Here is a 23,217-nt window from a genome sequence, read left to right as displayed (position 1 = left end):
GTGTAGTTATAGACTTAGATTAAAAGGCCTAGCACTTGCTTATTTTTACAAATAAAACCACACTTCACTTTTTATTTTCCACATTTTGAAATGGCTAGGGCATTTAACCATTTATGACATGATTAAAATCAGTTGAAATTGGGCAATCTCGACAAAGTCAGAATGCCTAGCTGTGATTACTATGATTACTGTGGTATAAAATGGCTAGAAGAGAAGGCCAGTATAATCAAATATATCAAATACTATCTATAATGCATAGCTTTTTAAAGAAAAATAAAGCAATAGTGAAGCAACAACATTTTTCTTCAGCTAAATCCAATCCATCCTGTTGTAAAACCACCAGAATACCACAGTGGTTACCTAAAGATTCTAGATTATATGCCAAATTTTCAAAGAGAAAATATACATTGATACATTGGCCTGATTCAAATAAAAATACGTATGATAACCAGATATATTCAGTTTGATATCCATAGAAATCCTAAGGAATGCTATGTTGATTTTGTAATATTAGTTCAAATTTAGAAAAGCAGATCAGAAAGATCTATTTCAGTAACAGGAAAACAACAATCCAGTTAATTCTTAATATTTTGCATATTAAAATGTCCCTTTAATACCTAGTATTATTCTATAAACAAATATATAACAATGTTTAAGCTATATTGTACTGCAGCAGGATAAAGAATGATTATTGGTTATAATGAGGTGATCTCCAGTTATGAAAGAAAAGGTTCATCAATTTTGAATTCTATCATTATACAGCAAAAATCCACCTTTCAGTTTCTAAATTCCAATTCCAAATCTTTTAAATGCAAATTATAAGACTGTTATGTTATCAGAGAAACCATATTCTACTTCTAAAAATATCTGAATCAAATGTTAACTTCCAAGCATCTTATTTTTTAGTTAAGCAAAAGATGCTAATGAATTATGCTCTAAGCAAATATTTTTCACTCTAACAACAGGATATCTATTTTTAGCTGCAGGTTTGGCTTGAAGTGACAGCTTTTACCCTGTGATAAACTGCAGTACATACTGTAGTATATTTTCTCAAAAAAACAGTTTTGGAAATATTTAGAAAAAATAAATCACATTACAATAAAAAAGAGACTAGTTGTCACAAGTGTACTTATTCTAAAAAACTATTTCCCCAAAAAACTGTTTAATAAACATTTTAACAAAACCTACAAAACCAAATACTCTAATTATTTCATCATTAAATCCTTATTTCTCAATAAATTTTAGGTAAAAACAACCAAGACATCAACAAAATTTTGGCAGCATCTTATTTTCAAGATTTCTATTTTTAAAATCTAATAAAAACAATCTAACAAAAATTAGCATTAGGATGACAAAGCTAATCAAAGGAGAGTTAAACTAATTATCTTCAGGATCAGATACTAAAAGAAAATCCTCTCTTATGGTTAGTCTATTTACTAATTTACAACACAATTAATAACAGTGCCCAACAAATACAATAAATCGAACCATAAAGAAAATCAGAAACTGGTTATTGGTATTGATTATTAATAGTGACATTAATTGTTTACAGTTCTTACTGGTTTTTGAAGGCAATTTACTAAAATGCCTAAGTACAAAAGCATCACCGCAAAATATAATTCACAGTAGCTCTGGCTTCATAGCTGTCCCTTCAAAAATATTTTTTCCTCTTATAAATATATTTTTTAAAATAAACAGCTGCAGAGTCTCAGAGAGCATACTTACCACTCATGATGAAAAGCAACCTTTCCAAAACATATTGCTCAAAACAACAATCCAACAGCAAAGGGAGTTATGCTAATCTCTAGAGGGAGAAGAACCGATGGTGTAAACACACACACTGGAGCACGCAGCACACAGAAAACGAAAAGAGCTTTCTTTTGTTTTAAAAAGAGAAGCCCCTAGAAACAAAGCATAACTGCCTAGCATGAGATATCACTAGTAAACATCAGATTAATGCCAAAGATGTCTATAACTAGATTGAATTTCTTTCAAGCTAGTTATCCCAGCCTCCTTCATATACCACTAGAACAACTCAAAATGGCAGGGAGAAAATGTTCGAACCAGGATGTATAAGATGTTCTCAATTATATCAGCATGAGTTGTTACCACGGCAACATTAGACCAGAATTATCAGTTCACTTGTATCCAAGGCGTAGCTTTTCTAAAGCTTTAATCAACCAGACAAATAAAATACCTTTTTATTTTAGAGCCACATGATTTTAAATTACCATATTCCTTAAATTTAAGCACTAATCTACGCTTTTTACATCTTTCAAAGATATGAAAAAATTACTGTTTTCTTCAAATACTCACACAATCCCATGGTGAACCTGGCAAGGAGCAAACAGCAGAATGATTGCACCTAAACGTCTTTCAATTACACCAGCTCTTACTGCTAGCTGTGGACCTCGCTGATATTAAAATGCTGTGTGCTGTTGCTAGTGACTATTGGCGATGAATCTTATTGCCCAGATCGCTGATAGCTTTCATTTTTCATGAGCCAGAAAGCTATACTGCAGCACAAATGTTAACCATTTAAACATTCTGTGTTACGGAAGAGACAGGATATAATACTATATACATATATGTGTATCTGCATTTTTAAAGGAGAATCATAGAATAACTTATTTGTAAACTTCCATTAAATTCAGCATTACAAACAGTGTCAGATGCCATCCATGTGGTACTCAAAAGAAAATACTACACAAAAAAGTTACTGGCAATTATTGTAGAAATGTAAAATTCCTCATATCAAATAGGACTCAGATGACAGATTGTATAGCAAGGTAGGCTGACTGGGTAGCATGGCGAACAGATTGTTCTGATTACCAGAGATCCAAAATTTGTACCAAAATGGTACAAAGAATCTATAGAATGGTTCCTTGATAAGTAGAACTTCAGCATGTGAACTTGCCATTTTAACAGTTGCCATGTGAAGCAGGACTTGGTGATGTGGAAGTAAGTCAGGAAATCTCCCCAAGAAACAACTATGAAGCTGGACAGAATTATCAAAAACAATGATTTCATGGCTCTGGAAATTGAGCAGTCATAAACAACAAATTGAGAAACATTTATTTGTGAGGAACCACTGAACTCTGCTTAAAAACAGTGGGAGTCAGAGATGTTCTTGCCTGGGGCTGCTCCCACTCCTTTAGAGCTCAGTCAGGACAGTACTTCTACCAGGGTAGGGCTGGTCATGAAAACTAGCAGCTTCACTTCTGGAAGGGGCTGACATGAGAAGGGGCTGACATGAGAAGGGGCTGATTTGATTTGGAGTGGAGGCCAAAAAACCCATTAGTGATACTGTCAACGAAGAATGCAAACTGAAAGAAATTAATAAGGAAAGTGCCCAGCTCTACAAGTCTAAGGCTATGGCCCTGGTAGAGCTAAGCAGCACATTGGTGGTAGAGCAAGAAACATAACAGGGTAAATTAAGATGAGACAGGCAGACAGAGGCTATGTACATTCACCAGGCTACCCAGTCTGCCCACCTTACTGTATACAATCTGACTGGGAGGTAATGACGCGCACAAAGGAGATGAAAGAGGGCCCAGTGGAAAGTTAAAGCTGGTACAGACTTCCAAACTGCCTAAATATTGCACGTGCTCCTCAATTCCCACACAGTTCCATAAGCACTGGCTGGGCCCAGTGTTTGAGTGCAACCTCTGATCAATCATTAAATAACAATTAAGCTACAGAGACACAGGACAATCTCTAGGAAACCAGGTTACAAAATAAAAATTAGAATAAGAAAAAAAACTAAGCAGAGAAATCAGCAGTCACATATCATGAGGGATATAGATTCCATAGATTAAGACAAAGGAAGTTATTAATAAAAAAATAAACAAAACCAACCCTCAGGGAAAAAAATAGTCAAAATTCAGAGCTACTATCACATGTTATTTTAAAAAACACATTTTTGACCAAAACTTGTGTGATCCACAATGAGGAAAAAAAGCAGTCAATAAAAAATGTCCCTGAATGGGCCCAGGTGTAGAATTTAGCAGACAAAGGCTTTAAAGACTTTAAAATAGCTATTATAAATATATGAAAATAATTAAAAGAAAACTATGTTAAATACCTAAAGGAAAACATGACAGTAATGAACAACATATAGAAACTTTCAATACAGAAAGAAAAACTACTTAAAAATAAAAAGTGCAGATTTGAAAAGTATAATTAACTGAAATTTTAAAACTCAGTATAGTAAGCACAACAGTAGATTTAAAAGAGCAAAAGATCAAATCAGTGAACTGGAAGATAGATCAATAGAAATCATCCAGTTGGAAGGACACAGAGAGAAAAAGACAGGAGGAAAGTGGACAGAGCCTGAGAAATTTATGGGATGTCAAGGGAACCAACATACTTCTCATGGGAATTAGAAAGAAAGGAGAGAGACAAAGGGTGATGAGAAAACATTTGAAGGAATAATGGCCGAAAATGTCCCAATTTGATGGAAAACAGTAACTTATGGATCCAAGAAGCTCAGCCAATGCCAACTAGAATAAAACCCAAAAGATCCACACTTAGACACATCATAGTCAAATTGTTGAAAGATAAGGAGAAAAGTCATGAAAGCAGCAAGAGAAAAATGACAAATCATGTCCAGGGGAAAAAGAATATGATTAATGACTTCTCATTAGAAATAAGAAGGGCCAGAAGGCAGACAAATGAAGTGCTAAAAGAAACAAGAAAGCAAACCCGTCTACCAACATTTCTCTATCCAGGAAAATTATCTCCAAAAATAAAGGTAAAATGAAACATTCCCAGACAAAAACTGAGGATATTTGTTGTAAGCAGAAATACCTAATGAAGTCCTTAAAGCTGAGAGAAAATAACACTAGACAGTAGCTCAAATTGACAGAAACAAATGAAGAGCACCAAAAATGGTAAATATGTAAATAAAAGGCTATATAAATACAAAATTTTTCTGTTATCTCTTAATTTCTTTAAGAGACTTAAAGTTGTATGAGGCAATAATTACAACATTACATTGCTGTGTTTATAAAATATCTAAATATATGTGTAAAAACACAAATTTGGAAAACAAATGAAGCTATATTGGATCAAAGCAGTTCTATTCCACTAGAATTAAGTCAGTACTATCCTGAAGTAGACTATGACAAGATAAAATGTGTATTATAATCCCTACAGCAGATATTAAGAAAATGTTTTCAAATTTTATTTTTAAAAATCAAAACAGAATAATAAAATGTCACACTACATATATATAATAGAAAAGAAGGTGGTAGAAAGGGAAAAGAGGAACAACAAAAACTATGAGACAGAAAACAGTAAAATGGAAGATACAAATCCAACCATATCAATAATTACATTAACTATGAATGGAAGAAACGCAAATCAAAAGGTAGAAATCAGATTGGACAAAAATCAAGGTCAAACTATATAACATCTATAAGAGACACATTTTAGATTCATAGATATAAATAGGCTAAAGTAAAAGGAGAAAAACAAGATTTATCATGCAAACAGTAACCACGAGACAGTTGGAATGCCTATATCAATATTAGACAAAATAGACTTTAAGTCAAGAAAAATTGTGAGACAAAAAGGACAGTCATAATGATAAAAGGTCAATACATCTGAAAAATGTGGCAATTAGAAATGCATATGCATTGAACAGAAGAGCCCCCACAGTACTAAAATAAAAATGGACAGAATTGATGGAGAAAAAAATTTAATACTAATAGTTGGGGATTTCCATACTTCTCTCTCAATAACTGATGGAAAAACTAGACAGGAAATTGGAAAAGAGACAACCAACTTAAATAACACCATCAAAAAAATCTAGACATTTATAAAATACAGCATTTAACATCAGCAGAATACACATTCTTTTCAAGCACACATGGATATTCTACACATTAAGCAAATGCTAGAAAATATAGTGTCTCAATTAATTTGAAGGGTTTGCTAAATCCTTCAAAATATATTCTATAATCACAACAGAATTAAGTTAGAAATAAAAACAGAGAGAAATTTTAGAAATCTCCAAATATTTAGATATTAAATCACAAAGACATTCCAAGAGAAATTAGAAAATATTTTGAGGTAAATGAAAATAAACTACAGCATATCATCATTTATTGGATATAGATAAAGCAGGGTTCAGAAAAAAATTCATAGCTTTAACCATTTAGAGTAAAAAAGAATAAAAGTTCCAAATCAGTAACTTAAGCTTCATATATAGAGAGATTACTATATATTATAGTAGTATCATATTATATACAATATATTCAGCAAAATATATAGAAAAACAGTAGATAAAAATGAATGAAACCAAAAGTCTTATTGACAAAACTTTCACTAGACTGACCAAATATCAAAACAAAATAAATAAAAAGGAAACAGAGAAGTTATTAATTATATAAATCAGTAATGAAACTATGAAATCACCACTGATGCTAGATAAATTACAAGGATTATAAAGGAATACTACAAACAACTTTATCCCAATCATATAAAACAACAGGTGAAATGGAAAAACTGTTAGGCACAAATTACCAACACTAACTAAAGAAGAAATAGAAAATGTAAATAAACCTGTAACACAAATACTGAATTAGTAACTAAATTTTTTCCCACAAAGAAAAGCTCAAGTTGAGATGGCTTCACTGGTTAATTATATGAAACCTTCAAAGACAATACCAACTCTACACAAACTCTTTCAGAATTCAGAAGTGGCGGGAACACTTCCCAACTCATTCTAAGAGGCCTAATATCAAAGTTAGGCAAAGATCAAAAGAAAACCACAGACCAATATACATTGCAAACATTGATGCAAAAACCTTTGTCAAAATGCTAGCAAACTTAATCTAGCAGCATATACAGTGGATCATACACAATGATCATGTGGGATTTATTCCATGAAAGGTAAGGTTGGTTCAACATTGAAAATCAATTAATGAACTACATTATATTAATAAAGTATAAAACCAAATAATCATCTCAATATATGCAGAAGAAGCACTCTACAAAATCCAACAGCCATGAGAAAACCTCTCAATAACCAGGACGAGAAAGGAACTTCCTCAAACTGATAAAGGACATGTGGGGCAGGCGAAACTCTACACTTATGTCATATTTAATGATGAAAGATGGAATGCTTTCCCCTTAAGATAGGGCACAAAGGCATTCACCACTTCCATGCATCTTTGTACTGGGAAATTTAGCCAGTGCAATGAGGCAAGAAAATAGATATTAAAGGATAAAGAAGAAATAAAACTGTCTTTATTTGCAGATGAAATTATTCTATATGTAGAAAATTATAAGAAATCTATAAAGAAACTACTAGAACCAAAAATTGAGTTTAGCAACATCATAGGACGATATAAGATCAATATAAAAATCAATAACATTTGTATATACTAGCAACAAACAATCCAAATGTGAAATTAAGACATGGCTCCATTCACATATCAACAGAAATAAAATACTTAGAAATCATTTTTACAAGACTTGAACACTAAAGAAATTAAAGTATATGTAAGTAAATGGAGAGACATTTCAAGTTCATGGATTCCAAGATTCAATGTTGTTAAAATAACAATTCTCTACAAGTTAATCCATGGACTAAATATATAATCTCTATGAAAATCTAATAAAGCTTTTCTTTAGAAACTGACAAATTGATCCAAAAATTTACATGAAAATGCAAAGGACCCCAAAATAGACAAAACAATTTTGATAAAAGAAGAACAAAGTTGGAGGACTTATATTACTTGATTTCAAAACTTACCTTAAAGTTACAGTAATCAAGACAGTGTAGTATAGGAATAAGGACAGACATGTAGTTCACTGGGACAGAATTGAGAATTCAGAAATGAACCCTTTCATTTATGGTCAACTGATTTTTGAGAAAGATGCCAAGATAATTAAATAGAGAAAGGAAATTCTTTTTAACAAGTAGTGCAATAAAAATGGATATACATACTGAAAAAAAGAACTTCAATTCATACTTCACACCATATATAAAAATTAACTCAAAAAACAGACTTTTAGAAGGAAGTACAGATTGAAAATCTTCATTACTTTGGGTTAGATACAAATTTCTTAAGGTCTGGTACCAAAGGTACAATCCCAAAAGGAAAAAATGATAAATTTGACTTCACTAAAATTACAAATTTTGCTCTTCAAATACATTATTTTTTAAAATGACAACATAAGATGGACTAGAAGGAAATATTTGAAATTTATATTTGTGGAAAAGAACTTAGTTCAGAATATACAAAGAATTCTTGAGACTTCATAAAAAGAAGAAAAACAACTCAATTTTGAAAGTGGGAAGATTTGAAAATACATTTCTCCAAGGTACATACACAAATGGGTTATAAAAACTTGAAAATATGCTCAACATCATAAAGTTATTAGGGAAATACAAAGTGAAACAATTGTGAACAATGGATTCACACCCACGTAATGGCCATAAGCAAAATGATTGATGAGCTGGGTACAGTGGCTCATGCCTGTAATCTCAGCACTTGGGAGGCTGAGGTGGGCAGATCACTTGAGGTCAGGAGCTCAAGCCCAGCCTGACCAACATAGTAAAACCCCATCTCTACCAAAAACACATGCCCGTAATGCCAGCTACTCAGGAGACTAAGACAGGAGAATCGCCACTCCACTCCAGCCTGGGTGACAGAGTGAGACTTTGTTTCAGAAAAAAAAAAAAGAAAAGAAAAAAAAAGAAAAGAAAAGAAAAGAAAAGAAAAGAAAGACAGACTGATGATACCAAGTGTTGATGAGCATGTGAAAAAACTGGAACCCTCTTACATTACTGGTAAAAACACAAAATGGTACCACCACTTTGAGAAACAATTTGGCAATTTCTTTAAAACATAAATTTACCATATGACCTAGAAATTCTACTTCTAGATATCTACCCAAGAGCAATAAAAATATGTTCACACAGACTTGTTTTCAAATATTTATAGCAACATTATCCAAATAGCCAAAAACAAACTAATTCTGATGTGCATCAATTGCAGAATGGATAAACAAAATGTATTATATCCATATAACATATTATAAATCAACAATAAATTGGAACCAACTATTAATATATTCTATAACATGGATGAACCTCAAAAATATTATTCTAGTGAAAGAAGTCAAAAGCAAAAGATTACATATTATATAATTCCATTTATATAAAATATCCAGAAATAAAAATCTATAGAGATAGAAAGCAGATCAGTGTTTATCTGAGCTTGAGGTGAGAGTGGGGATTGACTGGATATGGGTAACAAAAGAACTTTGTGGGTGATGTAAACGTTCTAAAACTGATTTGTGCTGATAGTTGTGCAAATCCTTAAATTTACTAATTAATGCGGAATTATACACCTAATGAGGGATTTGTATGGTTATGAAAACATACCTCAATTTAAAAAAAAAAAAAAGCTGTCAAATGCTTCTCTACCAAGGAAAAAACAATTGGCTTGAAACAGATCTTTGCTGTGGGAAGAATCATTTCAGTGGACAATTTAATTATGCAAATGTAAGGCTGGTAGGCATCCATTACCTTGGGGGAATGATTTAACAAAATCTTTTGAGGCTTCGTAAGGGCCATGCCTTCTCAATACTCTGTGGTAAACAGAGATAATTAAAGGAAAGAAGGTAAATAGATCTGCATTAAAAAACGAAACACGAATTCTGAAAGGGATTAACTCCTAGACTCCATCCTCTCTGAGGTTCAGAATTACAAAAATCTCTTTCATAGATTTTAGTGATAGGTCTGTGGCTCACGAGTAGGAATATACGCTTAAGGAGGCTTTATCAAAGAGGAAAGGATAATCTGGGTTGGTGATTCAGGCTGAAAAGTAGAGACATTGTAGGCTAAATCCAAGTGGCTACAGAGGCCAGACAGGTAAAGCAGCAGAAATAGTGAATGCTGGAGCAAATCAGATAGAGTCTATCTGATTAAACAGGACAATTACTCAGTGCAATTCATTTTTTCTCATGAGAGAATAAGAGGCCACTGAAATCAGTTTCTCCAATGGTTCAAGCATATGAAAGTCCAGATATTTATATGAATCTCTTGATTTGAAATTATGGTATATTTTTATATAATGATATAAAATTCAACTATTTTTAAAAATATCATGAGAACTAAACAAAACGTATCTGCAAATTGCATCTGGCTCACAGACCACTGGTTTGCTATCCCTGGACTAGATTTCAAGAAAGAAAGGCTAATTTTGGTACAGTGTGGAGATGGGCTGAAAGTACCTTCTCACACATCCAATTTGGCAAGGAAGCCAAGATGACTAAGCATATGAGTATAAATTAAGGAAATGAAATCCTTTGACATAACCTTTGAATGAACATAATACTGAAGAATGAATCATCCTGTCATTAAGAACCATTGAGGTCTCGGCAAGGACCAGTGGCATCACATCAACAAGACAAGGTACATAAAATTTGTTGGGGCCACTTTTAAATTATGAAACAACGTAGCAGTGGTAAAATCAACAGCTGCTAAAAATGCTATCACTAGCTTATATGTTCATGCTTGTAATCCCAGCACTTTAGGAGGCCAACACGGGAGACTGCTTGACCCCAGGAGAAAAGAACAGCCCGAACAACACAGCAAGATCTCATCTTTACAAAAAATAAACTTAAAAAAAAACTAGCCTAGCACAGTGGCATGCATCTATATTCCCAGCTATTTGGGAGGGTGAGGTGGGAGAATAGCTTGAGCCCAGGAGAACAAAGCTGCAGTGAGCCATGATCGCACCACTATTCTCCAGCCTGGGCAACACAGCAAGACCCTGTCTCCAAATAATAAAAATAAAAATTCCCATCACTTTCTTCAGCTAACTTTTGGACAGCAAATTAGTCTCCTTGGAATGAGTAAACTCCTAGGAGTATAGCAATACTTGAAGCAGCTGAATGAAGACTCTAAGAAAGGACCTCCTTGTGTTGGTGATTAAACTGAATATTTAAAAGATGACAACTTATTTGTCTCTCAACTGAGCCATACTTGTTAAATAACAATAATGAAACACCAGAGCTGAAAGCAACCATGGTTTCAGGACATGAAAGTAATATTCAACCTCTCAGACATACATCATTCTTCCTGTTCAACTTATTACTTCTTTCTGAATGACATTTTATTTTCAAAGTTCTTTGTCTCTCAGATCATCTGCTACTACTCAGTGACCAATTTTTAAAAGTGGAAAAAGTTTTTGTTCAAGATTGCTTAGGCTATTAGGGTCTTTTGTGTTTCTACACAAGTTTTAGGATGGTTTTTCCTATTTTTGTGAAACTTGTCATTGAAACTTTGGAAGAGATGGCAGTTAATCTGTAGATCGCTTTGGGTACTAGGAGCATTTTAACAATATTAATTCTTCAGATCCACGAACATTAGATATCTCCATTCACTGTGTTTTCTTCACTTTTTCATAAATGTTTTACAGTTTTTAGTGTACAAATCTTTCACTTCTTTGGTTAAATTTATTCCTACGCATTTTTTGTGATACTGTAAAAAGAACTGCTTTCTTGATTTCTTTTTTCCAAAGTTCATTGTTAGTATGCAGAAACACTATTGACTTATGTATTTTAATTTTGTATCCTGCATCTTTATTGAATTTGTTAGTTTTAGCAGTTTTTTTGGTATAGTCTTCAGGGTCTTTAATATATAAGATAATATCATGTGCACATGTAAAATATTTTACTTCTTCCTTTCCAATTTAGATGCTATTTATTTATTTATTTATTGCTGAAATGCTCTGCATAGGACCTCCAGTATTATATTGAGTAGAAGCTATAACAGTGGGCATCTTTTCCCTTGTTCATGATCTTACAGGAAAAGCTTTCATCTTTTCACCACTATTAAGATGTTAGCTGTGGGCTTATCCTATGTAGCCTTTATTATGTAGAAGTACAGAATTTCCTTAACTAAAAAGTTTCCAATCATAAAAGAATGTTAAAGTTTCTCAAATGCTTTCTCTGACTCTACTGAGATGATTATATACAACTTTTACCCTTCATTCTGTTAATAGTGTATCACATATGTTGATTTGCATATGTTGAACCATCCTCGATTGTGGTGTGTCATCCTTTAATGTGTTGTTGAATTTAATTTGCTAGTATTTTGTTGAGAATTTTTGCATCTATGTTCATCAGGGATATTGGCCTATAATTTTCTTTTGCAGTGTCCTTGTCTGGCTTTGGTATCAGAGCAATGCTGCCCTAGTAAATGAGCTTGGAAGTATTCCCCCTTCTTCAGTTATTTTGGGAGAGTTTCAGAAGGACTGACATTAATTCTTTCTTAAACGATAGAAATTCACCAGTGAAGAAATGAAGTACTACTAGGTTTTATTTTGTTGGGGGGTTTTTTGGATTACTGATTCAAAGTCTTCATATTCCTTATTGGTTTGTTCATTGCATCAAACTAAAAGCTTTTGTGCAAAAAGAAAACAATCAACAGAGTGAAGAGACAACCTATACAACGAGAGAAAATACTTGCAAACCACACATCTAATAAGGAGTTAATATTCAAAATATGTAAGCAACTCAAACAATTCAATAGCAAGAAAACAAATACCCAATTTAAAAAATGGGCAGGTGACTTGAATAGGCACTTCTCAAAAGCAGACATAAAAATAGTCAATGGGTATATGAAAAATACTCAACATCACTAATCATGAGGGTAATGAAAATTAAAACTACAATGAGCTATTACCTCCCATTTGTTAGAATGGCTATTATAAAAAAGACAAAAGATAATAAGCATTGGTTAAGACGTGGAGAAAAGAGAACCCTTGCACATTGTGGGTGACAATATACATTAGTACAGCCATTATGGAAAATGATATGAATGATCCTCAAAAAATTAAAAATGAACTATCATATATCCAGTAATCTTCTAAGTATGTTATCAAAAGGAAGAAATCAGCATGTCTAAGAGATATCTGTACTCCCATGTTCATTACAGCATTATTCACAAGATATGGCATCCATGTATGGTATTCTACGCAATGGAATACACTATCAACCTCAAGAAGGAAATTCTTTCATTTGTGGTAACACGAATGAACCTGGAGGACATTATATTAAGTGAAGTAAGGCAGACACAGAAAGACAAATACTGTGTAATCTCACACATGCGGAATCTAAAAACATCAAAATCACAGAAGTGGAGAATAGAAAGCTGGTTGTCAGGGGCTGAAGGATGGGAGGGTTCAGGGAAGGAAGATTTAGGAGATGTTGGCTAAAGGGTACAAAATTTCAGTTGGACATAATGAATAAGTCTTGGAGATTCATCATATAGCATGGTAACTGCAGTTAATAATAATGCATTAATACAGGCACACCCCTCATTTTATTGCGTGTTGCTTTATTGCACTCAGCAGATATTGCGCTTTTTACAAATTGAGGATTGGGGCAACCTTGTGTCAAGCAAATCTATTGGTGCCACTTTTCTTACAGCATGTTCTCACTTCATGTCTCTGTGTCACATTTTAATAATTCTCACAATATTTCCTTTTTCATTATTATTATATCTGTTATGGTAATCTGTGTTCAGATGTTACTATTTTAACTGTTTTAGGGCACCACAAACTGCACCCATATAAAATGGTGAACTTAATTGAAAAGGGTTGTGTGTGCTCTGACTGCTCCACTCACCAGCTGGTCCCCCATTTCTCTCCCTCTCCTTGGGCCCTCCTATTCCCTGAGACAGAGCAATACTGAAATTATGCCAATTAATAACCTTACAATGGCCTCTTAGTGTTCAGATGAAAGGAAGAATTGCACATCTCTCACTTCAAATCAAAATGATTAAGCTTAGTAAGGATGGTATGTTGAAAGGTGAGACAGGCCAAAGGCTAGGCCTCTTGCACCAAACAGCCAAGCTAAGAATGCAAAAGAAAAAAGTTCTTGAAGGAAACTAAAAGTGCTGCTCCAGTGAACACACTAATGATAAGAAGGCAAAACGGCCTTATTGTTGATTTACAGAAAGCTGTGTGGTCTGGAAAGATCAAACCAGTAAGTATTTCCTTAAGCCAAAGCCTAATTAAGAACAAGGTCTTGACGCTCTTCAATTCTATAAAGGCTAAGAGTGGTGAGAAAGTTGCAGAAGTCTGAAGCTAGCAGAAGTTGCTTCATGAGGTTTAAAGGAAAGAAGCCCTTTTCTATAACATAAAAATACAAGGTGAAGCAGCAAGTGCTAATGGAGATGCTGCACCAGGTTATCCAGAAGATCTAGTTAAAATAATTGATGAAGGTGGCTAGACTAAACAACAGATTTTCAATGCAGACTTAACAGTGTTTTATTGGAAGAAGATGCCATCTAGAACTTTCCTATCTAGAGAGAAGGCAATGCCTGGCATCAGAGCTTCAAAGGACAGGCTATCACTCGCTAGGGGCTAATACATCTGGTGACTTCAAATTGAAGCCAATATTCATTTACCATTCAGAAACTCCTAGTGCCCTCAAGAACTATGCTAAATCTACTATACCTGTACTCTATAAATGGAATGTGAAAGGCTAGATGACAGCATATCTGTTTGCAGCATGGTTTACTATTTTAAGCTCACCATTGGGAACCACTCCGAAAAAGATTCCTTTTAAAATATTAGTGCTAACTGACAATGCACCTGATCACCCAAGAGCTCTGATAGAGATGTACAAGGAGATGAAAGTTGTTTTCATGCCCGATAACACAACCACCATTCTGCAGCCCTGGATCAAGAAGTAATTGTGACTTTCAGGTCTTACTATTTAAGAAATATATTTTATAAGGCTATAGGTGTCACAGATAGTGATTCCTCTGATGGATCTGGGCAAAGTAAATTGAAGACCTGAAAAGGAGTCACCATTCCAGATGCCATTAAGAACATTATGATTTATGGGAGGAGGTGAGAATATCAACATCAACAGGAGTTTGGAAGAAGTTGTTTCCAACTCTCATAGATGAGTTTGAGTGGTTTAAAATTTCAGTGGAGAAAGTCACTGCAGATGTGGTAACAATTATAAGATAACTGGAATTAAAAGTGGAGCCTGGAGATGTGACTGCAATGCTGCAATCTCATGATAAAACTGTAACAGGTGAGGAGTTGCTTCTTGCAGATGAGCAAAGAAAGTAGTTTCTTGAAATGGAATCTATTTCTGGTAAAGATGCTGTGAAGATTATTGAAATGACACCTGAGAATTTAGAATATTATATCAACTTCATTGGTAAAGCAGTAACATAGTTTGAGAGAACTGACCCCAATTTTAAAAGAAGTTCTACTGTGGGTAAAATGCTACCAAAAACATCACATGCTACAGAGAAATCTTTTATGAAAAGAAGAGTCAGTCAAGTGTGTCACTTCGTTGTTGTCTTATTTTAAGAAATTGCCACTGCTATCCCAACCTTCAGCGACCAATACCTTGATCAATCAGCAGTCAAACATCAAGGCAAGACCCTCTGCCAGCAAAAAAATTAGGAATCGCTGAAAGCTGAGATGATCTTTAGCATTTTTTCAGCAATAAAGTAATTTTAAATTAAGATATGTACTTTTAAAAAGATATAATGTTATTGCACACTGAAGAGATTATAAACATAATTTAAATGCACTGGGAAACCAAAAAATGTGTGTGACTTGCTTTACTGTGACTTTACCTGTATTGCGGTGGTCTGGAATTGGACCTGCAGTATCTCTGAGGTATGACTATACATGAAAATTGCTAAGAGATTCAATCTTGAATTTTTTGCCATGAAAAAGTAACTATGTGAGGTGGATATTAATTTGTTTTAGTCGTTTCACAATGTATACTTATACTGAACCATCATGTTGTACATTATAAATATAAGCAATTTTATTTGTCAAGTATACCTTAATAAAGCGGAGGGGGAGGGAGGAAGAAATAAAACTTTCCAGTGTCAACTTACAAAGAATGGAGCTAAATTCTGAAATTCATATTTTCCACATTCAGATTTTTGTTATGGACTGGTCTATTTTGGCATTACTATAAAGAAATACCTGAGGCAGAATAATTTATAGAGATTTATTTTGGCTCATGGTTCTGCAGACTGTAGAAGAAGCAGACTGCCAACATCTGCTTCTGATGAGGACCTCAGGAAGCTTTCAATGATGGCAGAAGGCAAAGAGGGAGCAGGCGTGTCACAGGCCAAGAGAGGGAGCAAGACAGAGGGGGAGGTGCCATGTTTGTTTTAAAAAACAACCAGTTATTGCATGAATTAATAAAGCAAGAATCAGCTCATTACCCATTGGGAGGACACCAAGCCATTCATGAGGGATCCTCCCTCATGACCCAAACACCTCCCATTAGGCCCCGCCTCCATTACTGGGGATCACATTTCAACATGAGATTTGGAGGGGACAAACACATAATGTTCTTACCATGACCCTGGTAGTTGTAACAGAAGGAAGTATAATGGGCCATTATATTTTTAATTTTTTAAAATATCAATACATTGTTTTTGAGGATAAATTTTACAATGTTAAACGTGTTTTCATTTTTTTATTTTATTTTATTTTATTTTTGAGATGGAGTCTCACTCTGTCACCCAGGCTGGAGTGCAGTGGTGCGATCTTGCCCCACTGTAACCTCTGCTTCCTGGGTTCTAGTGATTCTCCTGCCTCAGTCTCCTAAGTAGCTGGGATTACAGGTGTGCACCACCACCCCTGGCTAATTTTTGCATTTTTAGTAGAGACAGGGTTTCACCATGTTGGCCAAGCTGTTGCTGATCTCCTGACCTCAAGTGATCTGCCCACCTCAGCCTCCCAAAATGCTGAGATTACAGGCATGAGCCACCACAACCGGCCTTAAATTTGTTTTTAAAAATATCATTAAGGATAGTAGCTATATAATTTTTTCACATATTCTCAAGTGCTATAATCTATGAATTATAATTACTATAGTAATCTATAATTACTATACTAATTAAATAAAAAGGATATGCAGGTTTATCTGGAATTGGATTAATTTAATGCAAAAGCCTTAAAATGGTCATAACTTCTTCAAATTAATCCTACAAAATATAAAAATAATCTTAAATATGTACAAAGATTTAGTTATACAGATGTTTATCATGGCATTTTTTAATGTAATCGCAAAACATTAAAAAGAGCCTAGATGGCTAATGATTGGTTAAATAAATTATGGTATAAACTTACGATTTAATATAAAATAGTATTGTAGAACAACTCTTTATAAAGAAAAATGAAAAATGTTACTAAACACTATGTATTGAAAGAGCCAAATTTTGGAGCTAGGCTGGGTGCGGTGGCTCAGGCCTGTATTCCCAGCACTTTGGGAGGCCAAGGCAGGCAGATCACTTGAGCTCAGGAGTTCAAGATCAGCCTGGGCAATATGGTGAAACCCCATCTCTACCAAATATACAAAAAGTTAGCCAGGTATGGTGGCATGTGCCTGTAGTCCCAGCTACTCAAGAGACTGAGGTGGAAGGATCGCTTGAGCCTGGAGGCAGAGGCTGCAGTGAGTCGAGATCCCACCATTGCACTCCAGCCTGGGTGACACAGTAAGACTCTGTTTAAAAAAAAAAAAAAAAAATTGGAGCTGGTAGAAATTTGTGTGTCTATACACAAAATAGAGTATATATAAAAAAATGGTAACAGTCATTATTACTTTTGGCAGAATTGTTTATTTATTTATTTTTTTAACCTTTTTCTTTGTTTTTTTCCTATAGTTTCAAAATTTTCTCCAGTGAAAATATACATTTGGAAATCATATTAAAATGTTATTAGGGAAAAAGTGCTTCTCACACCTTAATGCGCATATAAATCAGCCGGAAATCTTTTTAAAATGCTGATTCTGACTAAGTAGGTCTATAGGTGGGACCTGGGATTCTTCCTCCTAACAAGCTACCAGGAGATGCTAATAATGCTGGACAGGGACCACACTTTGAGTAGCAAGCTCTCTTCTAACTCTGTCATGTGGCTATTTTTGCAAAGCACAGGCAAGTAAAAGCTTCTCGTTATGTTAGTACAGTTGATATAGTACTTGCATTGCTATATGGCCCATGGAATCATTTCCTGATTTCAACATCATTTAATATTCCAACTACTTTAGTTTTACTATAAAGTCTGCTTGTTATTTAAATTTTTATTAAAAATCATGATAAAAATACACAGGTAACACTGAAAATTGGTATTTACTAGAGCCAGGTCAGCACTTCACTGCTTTTGGTTAATGGCCACAGGCTTTTAAAATAAATTGCAAAGATCACAATAGAACAAATTAGTAAGAAGCTCATTTGTGTAATACTGCAGTGATGTTTAATGTTAATTTAACAAATAACTCAAGATTTATTGAAAATTATGCTAGTAATACTGAAATAAACTGACAAGTTATTTGCCTTCAAGGAGTTAAAAATCAAATATAAGAGATAGATACATAAGGATTAATAGTAATACATTTTAAATACTATAAATAAACTACAAAAAAGTTAAGTATAAGATGATATAAGAACATAAGGAAGAGTATAGACTCTAATAAGGATGAAGGAGAGATGAATAGGATGCATTGGTGGTTTTGTTACAGAGATGATACCTGAGAGGACGCCTAAAGTATGGGCAAATCTCATTACTGGTAGACGTGAAGAAAGAGAATTCCAGACAGAAGCAGCATCTTGAACAAGCACTGTGGCAAAAGGAATCCATTATCTGACTATTCATTGCCATGTTGACTGCCATGTTAAAAGCGTTAGTTCTAAGTAAATGCCCAGCAAAAACGGAAGATGTACAGTAGTATACACATTTCCCTGTAGTAAAGTAAGTTAACTTATCCTGTATCATGCTAGTTAAAATCTTTAGGCTCTTTTAACAAATGTTGCATTATATTATTTTCCGCTTTAAAAAACTGCATTGGCTGCCCACTAATATCGTGTAGTACAACATTCTGGATGTCTAATAGAAAACTTTTAAAGATTAAATCCAGAAATAAATTTTCTAGACTATATCTTACTAAACCTTTTAAGTAAGTTCTAAATGTTCATATTTTCACATATTTGTGTGTTACTTTCTTAAAATAACCTTCTTCTCTAGGTCTCAAAATTCTATTAATTCTTTAATATTTTTGAAGGCCCCCATTTTCTCTTTAGTAACTTTTTTCTTACACTTAGCTTCCACAGTAAGCTTAGACATTTTAAAGCAACTATTTCATTATGCCTTGAATATTATATTATGTTTGCTTTTCCTACTCTTCTTTATGAGGATAAGAACTAGATCTTATTCTTCCTAGAATCTTGCTTACTTACTATGATATAGTAAATACTCAAAAGAGTTTTACCAAATGAGTAGAAATTGACTATTATCAAGAAACTTATGGAATAGTTTCAAGTGGAAAAAGCTGATAAAAAGACAAGGTGGAAAGTCTTTTAGCTGAGAAGTTAAAATGATACAGATTCAATGGGCTAACAAATAGGTAAACTGAGAGATTGTATAAAATTTGCAAAGGTAAAACTGACTAAAGTGGTCTACTGTAATCACTTTATAATTTTGCTTGAGGACATCCATAATCAAAATTGCTCATGTGTTTAATATCATATTTAAATCGAAGATTTACTCATATGGATTTGTATTTACAAGAGAAATAGCCTGTCAATTCACATAGGAAAAGAGAAAGAAAAATTATTTGATGGTATTGACCTATTTGCTTCTTATAATACTGCAGTTAGACCTTCATTAAGCCAGCATTGTATAACTCTACACATTTATGATCAAAGGAAGATTGAAAAGCTAACCATAATGAATTTGTTAGAAAGACAACTTAATGCATGTCAATGCTTTCATTCATTCTGAGTTGGAACAAAAAGCAGAATTCTTCCATGCTTTTCTTTGAACTTCATGTATTTATATGTGCATGCAATTAGCTCTTATATATTTATTTAATCAAACAGGAATTTCTGTTACTTAGTTTAATAGCAAAAGCTGAAACACCTGGAGACCACTATGTGACTTTTGTTCTGTGTTTCTTCCTATATATAATGTCACTGGACAAGAAAGAAACTTGGATTAAAGCTTGTTGCATTTCATGTCTCCTAAACTGGTAACTGATCTTTATACAATGGTTTATGAATTTTTTTGTAAATTGATGTAGTTTCTATGCTTAGTTTACTTCATTATAAAAACACTTTAGGAACAAACATATTCAGTGTTTATCATCAGGAGATATTACATTCCCTTGTCAAACAAGTCATGCAAGTAAACTGCTTTAAGTAGCTTTGAAGAATGTGGTTCATATGTAACTTTGTACAGTCAGAACTCCTTCTATAACTCATTCATCAAATAAATAAAAATTGTGTTTTCACCACCAAAATAAACCTTGGAATTCTGAAATGATCGGATTCCTCTATTTCAGCTCTATCAGTGTTTTCTCCTCTACAACAACACATTTCATAATAGGAAATTATAGCTTTATGCTACCATACTCATCCTTACATATAAAATTATTATCTCTATTATGGTATTTGGGGATATAAAAAGGAAAGTCAAGTAGAGGAATACTTAATTAATGAACATTCAGTTACTCTTTAAACTGAATCATGCATATTACTTGCAGCACTACGTGGTTTCTTACATCATGCATATTATTTGCAGCACTACGTGGTTTGTTCCTAATTTTATTTGTGTACAATGATCCTATTTGTTTTGACTTCACACAAAAAAACAAAAAAACAGAAGTTTATTCAATAGAAATCATGGTTCATGATGCTATTTTTCATTACTAGATTTTAAAATATGTTTTAGAAAGCATCACAGGCCCTATACATTTAAAAAGTGGTGAAAGTCTAGTTCAAACATAACTTTTAATTATTAAAAACCCCTAATATTCATTTATTTGAGACACTTTTACTAAACACCCAGTATATGAGGAGCAGGTATTAATGAAACTGAAATTAATTAAATTCTGTCTTCATTTCTCATTTAACTTTAAATTAAAAGATATTTGAAATACATAAAAATAATTTCCAAAAGGATTTAGGAGACTGCAATTTAAAAGAATAGGGAAAGGACAACAATTAACAAGCTTTTGTTACATGGTAAAGTTTAATAATATACCACTATTTCAATATTCAACAGTTCATTAACTTGAAGATATATATTCATATTCCTCATCTATCAACTTGCTATACAGTAAAGACTATAAATAACCCAAAACCTTTTAAGTGGAAAAAAGGCAGAAATATATGTTTTCTCAATCTCCCAAAAATAGTTTGAAGAATGTAAAAAAATTTCTGATTCAGTAAAAAATTAATTCAAATAAGCTTCTATAACACTGTCAAGGTGCTGTATAAACCTAGGAGTAAATTCTGTAAGCCATTCTTGATTTTGCTGTTGTTGTTAAACTGAGTTTTCTTCCTTAACTGCTACCAAATATATAAACAGAAAGAGTCAAACCCTAGTGCTATTTGATGATCAAACAAACACACAAAAGAGGGCAAAAGTTTCAAGGGTAATTCTATTGTTCCTCTAATTGGAATCACAGAAATACCTTGAGGAGGGTCCAAGGTGAGATGTAGAATGGCAGCACTAGTATTGTTTATATGTGCAATTTATCTTTTAGAGTGTATGGCACCAAAAATGGTTCCACAGCACCATTTTAGCAAAGTTGTAAGTCCAAACATTTTAACATGCCTAGAAAGAATGTGATTCATGCATAACCAAGTTTTCCCTGCATTTGAGTCATATGTATAAATAGCATAAAATGTAATTATAAAGTTTTTGATATCCATAAATGTTGTAAGTGTAAGAATTTAGATAGAATAATTATGGTTTTATTTTAGAAATTCCTGTTTGTAAAACTGAAATAACTTTCACACATGCATTTAAAAATAAAAACACGGCAAACACAATAGAAATGTAATTATAAATTCAAGAGTCTTGTTGCCCCTTTCAAAGTTTAAAGCTTATAAATACAAGACATTTTAAGAAGTAAACAGATGGTTGTTTCTAAAACTTATTTCATTTTAATGTAAGAACAACAAAAAAAAGTACATTAGAAATGATGTAAGAATTTTACAGAAAACTTTGTCACTGATATTGAACTTAAATAGTCAAAAATAAAACCACATAATGATGAAAGCTGAATGATTCAGCTCAACTTTTAATCAAGTTTTTATGGAACTCTTTCAACTTCATCTTGCAAAATGTCCTTGTGAAAATCAGAAAACGACAAACAAAAGAGGGTTCTTTACATTTGATTGTAAAACTCCAATTACCATTTTAGTTGCTAGTTATAATGTATTATTTAAAAAACAAAACTTACTTGATCTGTCCCATAAGGCAGTATGTTCAGAGAAATGAAGGCTGTCATTTTCCAGAGCTGTTTTCTGATCATGTGCAGTACCTTTAGAGTGTCTATGAAATAACCGGCTAGCAAAACCTTCCAATTTCTGAAGAGCTGTAGTTGTACCTGTATACTGGTTACAAGGTGGTTCTCTATAAGCTGCCATTCATGTGCACTTTACTTAATGTAACTGCAAATATTTCCAGAAGGAGCTCACAACTTCTTACACAGAAGCTAAGAGCTATGCATGTGTCAAACTTCCTGTTTGCAGGGTATTCAAACCACTACTGCTGTTCTGTTTCCTGTTAATATAAAACAGCACATTACTGAGCTTTTCTTAGCAACACTTTTCAGCTAGAGATGAGGATTTTAAAAACTTGCAATATCTGCCTAAAGGCTTTATGTTTGGTGTTTTAATATTAATATATAGGCTAATGAGAACATTAAATATAAAGCTTTATAAATATAGTAGGCTGAACATTTTTTAAATAAAAGAAAACTAGTTAAACATGTATGACAAGTCTATGCAAACAATTGAAGGCCAAGCCGTCCTCCAAATACGACATGCTAAAGACAGGTTGTATTTTTTCTAGGAAATCAACTAATATACAGATTTTATGAATCCTTATAAGCAGCTAACTTTTCATTAAAAAAACTAGTATGATACGGGTATAACAAAACTCTTGCAAAACAAATTTATCACACATATAAATAAAACGATCTGAAATAGCACTTTAAAAAAATGGAATGTTTCTAATTCATTGATTTAGGCCTAATACATACAGGAACTACAGACACTTAGTATGTCAGTACTGGTTATCAAACTTATAATCTGATGACATATGTCTATTACCAGGGGTGTATTTTAAAACATTCTAAAATTTGAAAAGAAAGAACAAAATACAAGATTTAAATTATATAAAATCCACCATA

The 23,217-nt window shown here is 33.2% G+C and overlaps 1 protein-coding gene across 12 annotated transcripts in view; it reads right to left on the bottom strand.

Moving 5' to 3' along the window:
* PRKACB (protein kinase, cAMP-dependent, catalytic, beta) overlaps positions 1-23,217 on the bottom strand; it is a 170,045-nt gene that overhangs the window by 65,361 nt on the left and 81,467 nt on the right. For 3 of the 12 annotated variants that reach the window (XM_011977782.1, XM_011977787.1, XM_011977793.1), the window contains exon 1: positions 2,317-2,555. The exons of 3 other annotated variants lie outside the window; for them this stretch is intronic. In XM_011977782.1, coding sequence (XP_011833172.1) covers positions 2,317-2,326 — 10 coding nt within the window. In that variant the 5' untranslated portion in view covers positions 2,327-2,555. Of the gene's footprint in view, positions 1-1,725; positions 2,100-2,316; positions 2,704-22,263; positions 22,559-23,217 lie in introns of those variants that run through there. 6 more of the 12 variants (XM_011977784.1, XM_011977789.1, XM_011977791.1 and 3 more) reach the window with 3 other exon arrangements.

Source organism: Mandrillus leucophaeus, unplaced genomic scaffold (assembly GCF_000951045.1).
Source record: "Mandrillus leucophaeus isolate KB7577 unplaced genomic scaffold, Mleu.le_1.0 Scaffold184, whole genome shotgun sequence".
NCBI classification, from domain to species: domain Eukaryota; kingdom Metazoa; phylum Chordata; class Mammalia; order Primates; family Cercopithecidae; genus Mandrillus; species Mandrillus leucophaeus.
The sequence above is the reverse complement of the archived record's forward strand: the minus strand, read 5'-3'. Positions and strand labels throughout refer to the sequence as shown.